At 39.4% G+C, this 14,038-nt stretch overlaps 1 protein-coding gene across 2 annotated transcripts; it reads right to left on the reverse strand.

Annotated features, from left to right (window-relative positions):
- Window positions 1-152: 152 nt before the first annotated feature.
- Window positions 153-13,788, reverse strand: lhx6a (LIM homeobox 6a). 2 transcript variants are annotated; one of them, XM_047372759.1, is made up of 9 exons: window positions 13,288-13,788; window positions 12,387-12,458; window positions 12,099-12,281; window positions 10,524-10,645; window positions 3,645-3,862; window positions 1,640-1,740; window positions 1,450-1,545; window positions 1,056-1,230; window positions 153-946 (listed from the first exon to the last, which is right to left on the reverse strand). In XM_047372759.1, exons 1-9 carry the CDS (start codon window positions 13,363-13,365, stop codon window positions 867-869), a joined length of 1,125 nt encoding a protein of 374 aa, XP_047228715.1. In that variant the 5' UTR covers window positions 13,366-13,788; the 3' UTR covers window positions 153-866. The 2 variants fall into 2 exon arrangements, with proteins under 2 accessions (XP_047228715.1, XP_047228714.1); XM_047372758.1 differs by having other exon boundaries at window positions 3,645-3,865.
- Window positions 13,789-14,038: the final 250 nt, after the last annotated feature.

Here is a 14,038-nt window from a genome sequence, read left to right on the forward strand (position 1 = left end):
ACAGATGCTAAACTGAGATTTTCTTTTTATTAGAAAGAATGTAAAAGAGTTATAACAGATGCCAAAGCCTTTATTCAACAACTCATCCAATGTTATGCCTTTTGTTTTAATTTAGGAGAAAAACATGTGATAGAGTATTCTGGAGTTTTTAAAAAAAGATTTAATACCTTTATAAATGATGTAATATCCTTATTTTTAAATTTACTAAAGGGGAAACATTTTTTTAATTAAAATGAATAAGGCACATCATGTTTTATTTATTTTTTTACCAAACATTTCATTGTAAAGCTGCAAAATTAACCTCAAATGTAATTGAAAACTTTATTCAATTATTCTCAAGATCTCAGTAAGTAGTTATTTCAAATGCAAACAATATATGGTTGCTTTGAGAGAAAAAAAAGGGAGGAGTCTTACCTCTAACATGTGAGCCCTGTCCAATGGGCAACAGTGACATTTTCATTTTATCTTCAATAATCTGACAACCTTTGAGAAGCTGCAGTCCTGCTTCTTTTATCAATTATATCCATTCAAAATTCCTCAAGTTTGAAGGTGGCTGAACAGAGCAGAAGATGCTGTACATGACAAGCAGGGTGGGTCCGTTGGCTGGTGTAACACACAGACTGAGAGTTCCTATTGACAATAAATGCTGGAAGTTGATTGGTTTGAAACAGTGGCCACAGGCTAAATGTTCCCATCCACTAAAAAGAAGAGAAGACGACGGCAGATTTGTCCCTTTCTCTTTCTGTTCACGATTGGAAGATTAGTCTCTTCTCCAGGACTCTTGCACAATCATCAAGTGAGGTCAGACGGCGTCACTGACGGCAGATCCAGAGTAAAGATCCAGAGGTCAGGGGTCACATAGAGAGCTAGCGGCTGAGGGGGAGCTGGGGCAGCGACATTGCCTGGTGGGGGAGGCTCTGAGAGGTTAGGACGGAAAACGGATGACCTGGAAAACATGTATTTAAAGAAAGACAAACACACCAATAAATACTTTGTCTTTGAGAGAGCTTCGTAAACATTGTAGAGCTAAAAAAGTCCAGCAAATGAAAACTCACTGTCAATGTACCCGTGAAGAGCGACCATGCGCGCACGCTCAGGACTGGCGAAGGGGGAGTAATGCAGCTCATCGGGCAGCGACGAAGGTATCCTGGACTGAGGATGACCCTGCGGAGCACCACTGTGCTGGGGCGTATGCTTTTTATGTCTCGCTCTGCAGTTTTGAAACCACACCTATGCAGACACAAACATCATGTAGCTACACTTTTTACCTACACTGCTATATGCTGATAAATGTGTCTTTAAACATGGTTCTTAAAGGAAAAAAGGTAAATAAATACCCTAAATATTCTATATATCTGCTTTGATCAAGACAAAGAATTGTGGAATTGAGTTACTTCTATGCATGCAGCTAATGTATAGCAGATTGTGCAAATCTGTGACCTTTCTGACCTGTATAACTCTTCTGCTCAGGCCCGTCATGTCAGCCAGCTTCTGTAGCGTTTGGGCATCAGGATTGTTGTCCTGAGCAAACTGTGCTTGCATTATCTGCATATGGTGACAACATATTAGTAGAGGAAAGCAGAAGATTTGCTAAAAAGATTTTAAAAGCTCAATAAAGGGCAAGATTGTTGCATCTCACCTGCAGCTGCTCTGCAGTGAACGATGTCCGAGCCCTTTTGGCCGGTTTGGGCTGACTGTCTTGTTCTGTCGGGACTGCGCCCTCTAACGTAATACCGTTACCTGAAAAAGACACTCCAATTTCAGACACAAACCCGATGCATATTTACAGCTGAGGAGTGTCACAAACTTTATCTTCTATTTCTTCTGCACGAGTTCTCACAGACCCATATTTTACATTTTATTATACCGTGTTCCTCCAATTGCTTTAGTTGCAAGTTGCCTTTCAAAATAATAGGTGGGGGGGCAATATCATTTATCAACACTGTTAGATGTGTTACAGCCCAAGAAATGATGAAAATAAGTCAGAATAAAACTTGTTCATCAGTTGCATTTAACAAAAAATAATTTTGCAAAATTCTATAAGTTATAGTTTAAAATGAGGTTCAGATTACCCTTAAATAGAGCCGTCAGTGAATAAGTGAGTAATACAAGGGACATTTTTAAAGTGTGTGCTTTTATTTCGGCCATATTAAGTGGCTTCATGTAATCTTCTATTTTTAGTGTTCCACTTAGTTTTACTCATACAGGTACTTGCAAAAGAATTGTATGTGTCACACAAACTCAAAGGAGTGCATAATGAAAGGAAATAGTTACCTGGTTCTTAATTGTTTTTATTTACAAAAGAAATCTATTCAGCCCTCCTGAGTCAGTAATTGTTAAACAAGTTTTCATTGCAATTACAGCAGCGGATCTTTTGGGCGCTTCTTTACCAGCTATACACATATAGAAACTGAAACCCTTGCCCTTTCTTCTTTGAAAAAAAGTTCAAACTCAGTCAGACTAGACTGAGAGATTCTGACAACATCAGGTTTTAAGTCCTGCCACACATTCTCAACTGAAGTTAGACCTGAACTTTGACTGGGCCATTCTAATGCATGATTATGCTTTTACCCAATACATAATGATGTAGCTCTGGCTGTATGTTCAGGGTTGTTGTCCTCCTGAAAGGTGGACCTCAGACTTACCAAGTCATCTACAGCCTACATTTAAAAAGCTTTTCGTCCAGGATTGCCCTGTTATTAGCCCCATCTACCGTCCCATCAGCTCTGATCAGCTTCCCTCCTTCTCTACCATAGAAAAGGATCCCCACAGAATGATGCTACCATCAAAACCTTCCATAGTAAATGTGGTGTGTGGGGAGTCTCATTTTCCCACCATACAGTGTTTTGGATGTAGGTCACAAATTTTGACTCATTGACTGGAGTGGTTGCTGTGTTCCCTACATGGAAAACTGCAGACTGGATTCTTTGGACTATATTTAAACCATATATTTCTTTTCATAGAGGCTAGATTTGTGGAGTGCATGATCAAGTTGTCCTATCATTTAGTGGTCCCCATTGTCTTGGTTGGTTTTTAGATTTCTATATTGACCATTTTGATATAGACTGGACAGTTCTGTTCCTTTTGTCTTCATGATGATGTTTGTTCTCTAATGTTCTCTGACAAACGTCTGAGGCCTTCACAGAACAGCTGGGTTTATACTGAGAAAAATCTGCTTAAAGGTGGACTATTTTTACTAATTAGGTAACTACTAATTAGGAGTATTAGAGTAAAGCAGTTAAACGCACTTCAGTTTTTTACTTCTGAAACATTTTGGAAACTACATTTCGTTTTTCATTCTACTTTGTGTTGGTGTCATAAAAAAAATCCAAATAGACTACATATTAAAGTTTATCGTTATTAGATTACAAAATGTGAAAAACGTTTAAGACAAAATATATAGGATTTCTCCACTATGGTAAATGTCAGATGCCAAGAGATATTTTAATTACACCCACCGGACTTGAACATCAAGTCACTGCAGAATATCCTGACAATTACTAATCTCACTAATCTTACATTTCTGAGGACTGAACAAATAAGACATAAGTTACAAAAAACAATATGCTTGCAGTATGTAGAAAATTTCCTAAAAGCACAGCAAAGCTTTAAATAGAGTTTCAGAAAACATCTTTGCCCCTCACCACTCTCGGCTGCCCGTTTGAGGTTTTCCACCATAGTGTCGTAGTGGATCCGACACAAAACCTTCTCCTCCACCAAGCCGAACTCCTCTCCCGTGGATAGCTGCCTCTTGCATGAGTAGCACGCAAAGCAGGCCAAGTGGTATGCATTCCCCCTTGCACGACGCACCCAGTCGCTGGCGTATATTTGCCGCCCACAGCGGGCACACTTAGTACCAAACCTACTGTGAAGGAGAGAAGAGGAGAACAGCATGGGGCAAAGGAGAAGGAAATAAAGAAAGAGAAATGAGGGCAATGTTCGCTTAAAAACAAATCTAAAAAATAAAACATGCACAATTACATCCTTTTCGTTTTGAGAAGATCATTTTTTACCAAGATGAAGTTTGTGTGTGTGTGTTTTAAACGCATGGCATTTTCCAAAGCCTTTGAGGGAAGAGACCTTGGAGGAGGATAAAGTTTTCAGAAGAAAACTGCAAGCTGAGCCTTGAATACAAACAAACCAACACCTGCAATTTCCTAGTTGATCCATGAAGGCCCTGACACAGACACACACACACACATGTAAACACACACATCATAAATTAGGCGGAGGGGCAGAGGGTTGCACACAATCGAGGAGAAAAGACGATGACATCATTATGGGTCACAATATTGTAACTGATAGTAACAGTGAGCTCGTCTGTGTGTTATTTACTCCCCCTAGGTGGGCGGTTTGGGGAGTTGATGGGCATGGGGGGAGACAGCGGGTGAGTGATGAATAACTGTGGAGTTACTATAAGAGAAAGCGGACAACTGTAGTTGAGGAAGTGGACATTAAGTTGCTAGATCAACAAATGCTGCTTGAAAAAAATATCATTTAGCCTGAAAAAAGAAAAGCTGAATTTGTAGAAGCCATGACAGATGAGATAAATAGAAGATCTTTGTAGAAATGAGAAGTTATTCTGCTGTACTGAGCTGCTTAATATATCAAATCACAGCCCTCATCACGATATCAATTAGTGCAATATTGTAATCGCAAAAGATTTCTCGACCGCTCAGTCCCCTTCATGTCCACCCCTGTTATAGATATTAGTGGCTGCTATGCTAATGCTCACCCACAGTGGAGGTGACATTGTCATGGTAGAGAAAATAGGAAAGCATTTGCAAGTGTTGATCGGAACTGACATCAAAAAACTGATAAACATGTCAAGTGCAATTTTTCATATAGCACAAATTAAAAGCAAATATAATTTCGAGGTATTTTGCAAGACAAACCGGCTTCACATCCAATTATATAGAAACCTCCTTTGGTTTCAGTCTATTTCATTCTAATACAATACAATCATAGAGCCAGATTCAGATCAGATTGCATACGGTCCAATTTGATCGTACTATGTACAATACAATACAGTCAAATTCAGTTAGTCGTAAAGTATCTGTTGATAAAAAATTTATCTAAGTAAGCGAATGATTTTATTGAGTCATTAATTTAGTCAGCAACTCCTGATACAAATCAAGCATGTGGTGACGGTGGAAAGGAACTACTATTAACAGGAAGAACCCTCCAGCAGATTCAGGCTCATTATTAGTGACCATCGGCCCTCGACCAGCTGGAGGTTAAGAGGACAAGAAGCAGAAAGACAAATAAATAAGAGACCAAGTCTAGCTTCAAAGAGAGTACTGAACGTTAATGGCAGTACCAGTTCTATTATTGCATCCTTTCAGGAAAGAGACCCATTAACATCACAATTAAACACAGAAGCACTAAGCAAGGTGTACTTTCTATGGGAAAGAAAAACATGAAAGTTAACAGCAGCAAAAGCTCCAACATTAGCTCTTTCCAGGAAGTAGACACGTCTAAACAGAAACACAGGGCCCGGTGTACTGTCTGTATTTGAACAAAACAAAAATAGACGTAGGACAGTAAAAATGTTTTCAATTGTATTTTCCAATTAAGATAGAAAATCCAAGGATGATGTCGTTGTCTGTAATTTTTTACAACTTTGTTATTTTATAGAACTGCATTTTTATTTGTATTATTATTTGTATTTCAAGTTGCTAATTGTAGTTTTAAACAATCTAACTCAAACAGGAATAAATCAGTTGTTTTAACTGATGATCAGATTTATATTCAAATTAAGAATGCTGGATGATATCAGGTTTAACGGATGTTTTAAAGTATCTAAAATGTTAAAAAAATTATCTGCTTTACACAAGAATGGAGGGGGATTAAGCACTAAACTGTGCAATATAGGCTTTAATAAATGTTAAATGCTTCAGGTTCAAGATGGTTGGGGTTAGGTTAAGAGCCATTGTTTAGGTCAGCAGCTAGCAATTCTGGCGAAGGAGGACACCTGAAAAATGAGCTGCAGAAACAGCTACTTTTTACTGATGTGTACATCCAGATTTATGGTGATTAATGCAAACTATGGAGATATTATTTTAGATATCAGAAGAATCCCAAAACAAAGCACAAATGAAAGCCATATTTAAAGAGACATTAGAGAACTGGTGAGGGGAGGGAGCAGGATAATAGACATCTAACAGGAAGGCGAAGGACTGAGGCAAACAGTTGTAGTGCGAGGAAAGTGGCAATGTGAGGAACGTCAGAGAGAGAGTAGGAGGACAAGGGCACATTGCCAAGTGAGTGGGTTTGGCAGCGTTTCAGTGCACTCAAGTCCACTCTGTCTGGGATGAAAGCGTACTACAGCCCCGACATCACAAGGTTGCAGCTCCTCTTCTGCATAAGAGCGAGAGGTTTCATTTCTATGCATGTAGTGTTGTACAGGGCAAGTCATTGACTGTCTTCTTTTCTCTCTAACTGTATTCCCTTCTGGATTTTATCATTACAGAATAAATCAGGAAGTAATAATAGATCCAATAAATTGTTACTAGCCACAGAGGAATAAAACTCGCCACAGCATGGACCCTGCTTAAAAGACAGTAAAGCCGTGCCAGAAACAAATTGACCCTGTGGCACGCCGTGCACATTGTTACAAAGGATTCCAACAGGTTTGTACAGTAAGAAGGAAAACACTGTAAAAAGTTGTAACTAATCCAGCATGACAGCTTGTCAGTTTCATGCTAAGAGAAAGAACCCAGAAAAGTTGCTCTATCTTGGTCAGCTTCCTACTTCTACTCTGTTCCTCATAAAAAAGCATATTCATGTTGGAAAATTGTCATTTCTCACCATCTTTGCAACATCCTACACCACTAAACTCGTTTTCATTGCCTGCCTCTTCTTCAACTCATTTTTATTTTATTTTTTAACAGTAGTCTACATGCTGCTGAGAGAGAACTTTAAGAAGCTACTATTTTTTTATTATTTCTTATGAGCATTGAGAAATTCACTAGGCTTTGATTAGATTTGTGCAAACAGAGATTATGTCTGACTGTGTGGTTTTATGGTCTGTGTCAGGTCTGCAGCAGACAAACCAAATAAGGAAAAAAAAGAGGAAGTTATTCACATATTTTGCAGATTTGTCTTACATTTTTTAATTTGCTCAAAACTTAAACTATTCAAAATTCGAAGTTTGTATGCTCTATTCTATAAGATATATTTGTTGCTTGGCAATTTTTATTTAAATGTATCATCTGTATAACACGTCTTATTAAAATTATAATTGTATTTACTTGCTTCCTATTCAAATTCTAACCATTATCTGTGCCCACTGCTTTTCTTTTTTTGCTACTGTGGAGACCTAATCAGTTAAACAGAAGTGGGTAGGTGATGAATAATTTTGATTCCAAAAATAACAAAGAGTGTGCATGCATAAAGAGGTGCATGCGCGTTTAGATGTGCAACACACACTCATAGTTACAGTATCGATGTCCCAGGGAGCCCCTGATTAGTGCAGCAGATCAACTTCCAGTGTTGCCTGCAGATCACAGACGTTCATGGACGAGGTTTCTGCAGAGTGAGGCGCAGGCGGAGAAAGGGAGGAGGTTGATAAAGTAACATTTTATAGATCTGTGTATAGAAGACTGTGTGTAGGATCAACCCCCAAGGTCTGACATTGGTTTGAGAGGCACAGGAAGGGCTCTATCCCCCTCAAACCCCCCTTCATCTCCATCCCTGCACACACAGACACACATACAAGGAGAAAAACCCACTCTGATTTCCTGCTATTACCCCCCATTAAAGGAGCTGTCAGTCCAAAGCCAGATGAGGGGCTGATACAGATGAGGAAACATCTCCAGAGGTCTGAAAGCAGCCCGGAGGATCAGGATTCCAGCGGTGTTTAGCTGACTTGATGGCCTAAGTCCAGACTGCAGTTTGTGTTTACAGAAGAGGGTGAGCCGCAGCAGGCCCTGCAGCAGAACCAGACTGTTTACAGCAACAGTTTTTTACACAATTTCATTTTCTCAGGGCAACTTAGAGAAACAGCAAATCAAAATGTAAGTATTTTAATAGGAACATTTTGATATTTCTTTTGTAAAAATCAATCAGGACAAAATCAGTCAGAGGATAAAATTTTTGAGTTAATGGATTTTGACCTGCAAAACACTAAAATCCTCATCATTATAACTTGATTTATTTTGGAGTTAAAGCTGTTTAACTGCACTTTAAATTTGATGACTGAAATGTTGGCCTATTTCAATAATTTAAAAGGCTTGAAAATTATAACTGAAGCCATAAACATCCACAAGTGACAAACGTCTCCACTTTTTTCAGTTGAACTTTTCTGATTTATTTAGGCATCAAAAATAAGAGCTCCATCTCTAGCTGAAACCTCTTTTAATTATTTCATCAAGACCCCCAAGGATCTGGGTAAAATAAATTGGTCTGAACAATCTGCTTGTTATTCACCCAGCAAAAAAGCAGCAAATCATGTGTCCCAAAGGCAAATAGGTGATACTTACCTATATTGGATCAGTGTGCTTTGACTTCTGATTTAAGGTTTAAGGTCAACTATGTTCTGCCCCTGAGCGACAAGAGGCTTTAAGAATGGGAACTTGGACTTAGGGTGCAGATACAGAGGTGCCTTCTTTATTTTCCACCTTTCTGAGCAATAACTAATAAAATCAGAAATTGTCAAATCAAAAAACATGTTACTGAGTTGACACACTTTCAAAAAGAATTCCAAAAATATTAGAACAGTTACAATCAACAGTTATATAAAAGCTCAATCATGTTCATTTTTGTAGATGTAAATCGAATTCAGAATAAACTCTACAGTATGTCTTTGTATGTCAGAGTTCAATTTTAAAGAGCAACGGAGGAAGCCTTTAAATAGGCCACTGGTTTAGTAAAATATGGCAAAGCAAACAAGACAGACTATAGTTTTTTGTTTTTTTTTGTAATTGCAAAATGATTGGCAGCTTCTAAATTAACAAAGATCCCCTTTTAAAGAGCATTATTTATATATTATATATATTTCAAATAATATGTGTTAAAGTGTGCAGCTTCACGTCTCTTTGCATGTGAGTTTCAGTTTGGATAAGAGTCACATTCATGTCAGGAACATGCTGGACCAGACTCTCGGGGCGGTCTAATTGCTGGTCTGGAGGACTGTGGGTCTGGGGTTGGAGGACAGCTAATTGCAGGTGATTATAAACCTCAGAGCACTGGTCTGGCCTGGTGTCAGGTTCTGATCAGACAAACACCCAAGTTTACCCACAGTGCTGTGCACTCTCTTCCTCTACTCTGTTTAACACACTCACACACAAACACTCACAAACTGCAGTGTTAAGCATAAATAGGAGTGTATGTCTGAACACCCCAGCAAAGCTACTGAGCATATTACTATGCTGCTGCTGGTGTGAACCCAATTTAACCTCTGCACCCCCCCTCCCTCTCCCCACACACACACGCACATACATATATGCATACATAGAGTGCAACATCTTTTAATTAGATTAACAGAGAAAATTATTACAGATTAAAAAGTAAATCCACGAAGTCATCAAATTTTGCAACAACTGCAGATACTGTAATAATAAATTTGGGCAAAAACATATATATATATATATATATATATATATATATATATATATATATATATATATATATATATATATATATATATATAAACCCAAACGTCTGGTAGGTTTAAATCTGTTTAATCTGTTTTTGTTTAGTGTTCTATAAAAAAAAAAGAAACTACATATTAAAATTATTAGATGTGATCAGTGAATAAAGCTTTTGATTATTTACCTTTGGTGATGGTAAGCTCCAAGTCTTGAGATTGGATGGCCTACTTGCAATTACCCTAATCTTTAGCTCCCTGCACAGATCAGATTCAAGTCGGAACTCCGGCTTGGCCACTCCAAAACGAAAGATGTGAGGTCCGGTCTAATCATGATAACAGCAGCTTAATTCTGACTGCTCGTGAGTAACATGAATCATGGGAAATGTCGTTTGCAATGAAGTAACAGCAACACTTGCAGGCTGACATGAGCCGGAAAATAGTAGATCAAATAAACTCAAGGAGGTTTCATAAACGCATTTAAAAATATTTAGCCCAATCCAAGATAATAAAAATGTGGCAAAACGTGCATTTGTCCAACAAATAAATGTAATGATTTTAACTCTCATAACTAAACGCAACAATATGATGTTTAATGCTTTGGGAGTTTACCCAGACAGTGGTACTTTCCTCTGTGTGGCTCTTAGAAATGTTGTGTGTTAGATAGCCATAACAACAGCGCGGATCTTTCAGCTCTTCACTGTGGGCAGATGCTTTTATTTTGATACACACTTTCAGCTTTTGAAAGAGCCTTTCAAAATTACATGAAGCAGCCCGCATCTATCTCCAAGGGCATATAGGATGCGGGTTGCGTGCGTGTGCGCGCACACTCGTGACTGTGCATTTGTGTTCGTGTATGAGGAGGAGAGAGAGAACAAAAGTAAAGGAGAGCAGACGTGGTGTTTTGAAAACGCGACCATAAACTTACCCCTACCTGAAATAATCCATTTTGCAGAAGATCTCCTTGTTCTTGATGTAGCAGCTGCTGTGCTGACGCAGCGACGTCCTGCACACCGAGCACTCCAGGCAGCGCACGTGCCAAATCAGGTTGTTCACCTGCGAAAAGACACCACGCGTGTCAAAATGCACGACCAAAGAAACCCCCCCCCCCCCCCCCCCCCCCCAAACACCAGGGAATCGGGTTGTCTCTGCTGAGAAAACCTGCTGTCATACTCCGCAGAGTTCCTTCTAATCAGCGCCAATATGAACACAAAGGCTGATTATCGCGAATTTCGCCTCAGAGGGATCTCTACAGGCCTATCACTTATGATTTAAATTTAAATATAATCCGACCGCGTCACAGTCAAAAGTAAGATTTTTCCTCCAAAAATTGTTTTGTTTGGTCCTTTTCATTATTATTATTATTATTATTTGTTTTTGCTGGCTGTTTCTTAGTCAGTATTTTTTTATGTTTTCACAAAAGCCAATTTATATTTTTTTCTCATCTGTGTTGAGTTCCACGTCTGCAATATAAAGATAGTTATTAATTTAGGCTGCCCTTAATAAATAATTCAAATAAATTAAATGAGAAATCGGTTTATTTTATAAAAAAAAAACATAAAGGTTATAGTACATCAAAAGATGTATATATATATATATATATTTAAAATAAATTTTGAAGCTTGTGGTTTAGTTTTGTCGCCGCCAAAAGCTGCTTAATTTTTCTATCAGAATAATAATTTATGTTGTCAATCATGAGTTTCCTATACCACTAAATCACTAGTGTGTATTAAATATGTAGAGCTGAATTAACAAAGAAAGACTTCCATAAAGGGAATTAAATTTTAAAAAACACAATTCTATTATAATTGTCAAGCTCTAAAGATTGTTTCTCTATATAGATACTTCTTTAGGAAAATAATCTTTAGGATAAATTCTATGTCGATAATATTTCCTAAATATTTACATAAAATAATTTTAAAGATTAGATAGTTGGTTGGATTAAAAAAAGTAATAATAAAACGGTAGAAAAACTAATAAAATTTTTGCTTTGAGGTTAATATTTAATTAATAAAGATGTTTTTTTAGAAGTTATATATATATATTTGTTTGAACTGTCATAGATGATTAAATCTTATTTCTTGTGTTTCCTCGGCGCTATCTGTCAGTCTGAGAACAAAGATAATGGACCTCACAAAAACTCAGGTTCCGAACATTTCACGGTGGAGATAACATCAGCCGCATCTGTTAACGTTCACGATCCGTTCAAATCATTATGATAACCTTTTTAGGCTTTAGGTTTTATTCGTTCCGCATTTCTGTTTTTAAAGTGTTATCGTTCAGCACAAAAGGCGCATTAGGATGTTGAGATTTTCTTTTCACTCAAACACACCAGAGCAAACACAGAGCGCGTCTGTTTCATTCCCAGTAAGACCACAGTAAACACGCACACTTTGCCTCTGTTTGTACTGCGCAGACAGGCTCTTGTCTGTCGATGTTCATGCCAAGTTTTACAAAATATTTTTAAATGAGCGGGGATTGAAATAGAGAAGTGAGGCTTCCGGCTCACCTTCAGCAGGTATCTGTCCAGGATCTCCAGCCCGCAGCTGGCGCACACATTCTTCCCGGTGGACGGCACGGAGCTGGCGGTGGAGGTCGGCGAGCACACCGAGGGGGTGGACGGAGTGCTGGGAGGAGAGCGGATGTCTTCCCGCTCCATATTGGAGCGCTGGGACTCTCCGTCCGAGTGAGACTGAAAACAGAGGCAGATCAGAAGCCCATGTCGCCATTTTTATTCCCACTTCTAAACAGATGAACTGAGTGTTCTCTACATGTTAAATAATAAAGAGGCGCTCACCATCGGTGTGTGTTTGGAGTCCACAGTGCTGCGCGGGGTTCCCGGTGTGCTCTGATGCTCGGTGCAGATCACCTACAAGAAAACCTTCAGTAAACTGCTGATCTTCATCAGTTTCCAGTTCTCATCTTCAGCTGCGAAAAATCCCCGGGAGACATTTGCAGAACCTCCTTTAAGACTGTTCCTTTATAAAGCAGTCCCGACAATAAACCGCGCTTAAATCCGCTAACAGGGCCCCCGCAACAAAAGGCACATTTTAATGAAGCTATTTCAATTTGGATTGATTCTTTTCCCCCATGCCCTTAACCCATGCCTCTGAGAATAATAGTATTTTCTGCGCAATCCAGGACAGCAAGAGTGGCGGGGGGACAACTACCTGTAATTACAAATAGCTGCGGATAAGAGGGACCCGGAGTGTCAATTTCAACTGTCAATCAGCAGAAGGCAACGGGTCACCCAAAGAATTGCAAATTTGATTTTTAATGGCTGTAATTAAAATCTAATTCTCTTCAGGGCGAACTGGCTGCGCTCGACAGAGAGACAGGAGGAGAGAGAGAGGTTCGCGGACCGCAAATCACGCTATTCATAACAGAGAGGGCGCGTGCCTCCTCACGGCGGCTGGCGCGTGCAGCCGATCTCGGTACGAAAGCCGTGATTCCTGTGACATCACAGAGGTACAAAAAAACGAAACGTTCAAGGCGAAGCTGAGGGATGCAAAGAAACGGCGCAGTTTGGCCGGAGCAGGCATGCAATGAAAGGTCTGGCCAATAGAAATTAGTTCACGTTAGCGATTTCACACACAGTTTGCGCATGACATGCAAACTGTCTAAATCCAGGCGCAAAACTGTGCACAGGTCTAATATCGTTACGCACAACTTATAAAAGTCTTCCAAATAGTCAGTACCTGCTTTGTTGGAATTCCTTCAGACAGAATCTTGTTTCCCTCTGAGAGAGGGGACAAAACTTCATTTTTCCAGTACATGAACCCCCTGCAGTCTCAGCGTTCAGGGTCTCCAATCTCTGCGCATCAAACCTGGAGAAGAATCAGCGCTCGGCGTCAAGGCTTGCACCATTCGTGGGATATCTGTTGCACAGTTTTGTTTTTTATAAAATTTTTCTCCGTTGAAACCCTGCAGCGCGTTGTGACCTGCGCATCCAGACAGGGGCTTTGCAGATGCGAGGGCTCCCGTGTCCGATTTAGACTTCTTCTCCCGCCTTCTTTCTGTCCTTATCGCTCTCTCTCTCCACCTTTGAGCAGAAGAACTGTCTACAGGAAGCGAATCAAATCGACGGGTTAGCTGCAACTTTACTCCCGAGTCTTCAGGAGAGGCCGGCTGGGCTCCAGAGGTGACCAGAGCGCAAAGGAGAACAGAACCAAAGTGTCTCTGCAGAGCTGCAGGGAAAGTTTGCGCGGCTCTGCAGGCCTGCCTTTTAGTTAAAGGAGGGGGAGGGAGAGGAAAGAGTTTCAGAAGGGTGGACACAGTTTTGTAACAGCTGTGACACAAACTTAAGTTATGCATCTGCATGTTGGATTTCTCTGAAGGAATAAAAATATATATCATTGGGTTATAATTCAAAAGTAATTTGTTGCACTTATATGTAAAATTCTGTTACATTGTGTAACAAATCTAAAAAAAAAGAAACGAGAATATAAA

The sequence above is a fragment of the Girardinichthys multiradiatus genome, chromosome 8 (genome assembly GCF_021462225.1).
Source record: "Girardinichthys multiradiatus isolate DD_20200921_A chromosome 8, DD_fGirMul_XY1, whole genome shotgun sequence".
In the NCBI taxonomy this organism is placed as follows: Eukaryota; Metazoa; Chordata; class Actinopteri; order Cyprinodontiformes; family Goodeidae; genus Girardinichthys; species Girardinichthys multiradiatus.

What these genes read in the sequence shown, in the direction of transcription:
- lhx6a (XM_047372758.1), bottom strand. Translation starts at nt 13,365, where the DNA reads ATGTACTGGAAAAATGAAGTTTTGTCCCCTCTCTCAGAGGGAAACAAG. An exon ending in AAGGAATTCCAACAAAGCAG is followed by an intron (nt 12,459 to 13,287) that starts GTACTGACTATT and finishes GTTTTCTTGTAG; the next exon opens with GTGATCTGCACCGAGCATCA. An exon ending in TCACTGCAGAGCAGCTGCAG is followed by an intron (nt 1,546 to 1,639) that starts GTGAGATGCAAC and finishes CACCATATGCAG; the next exon opens with ATAATGCAAGCACAGTTTGC.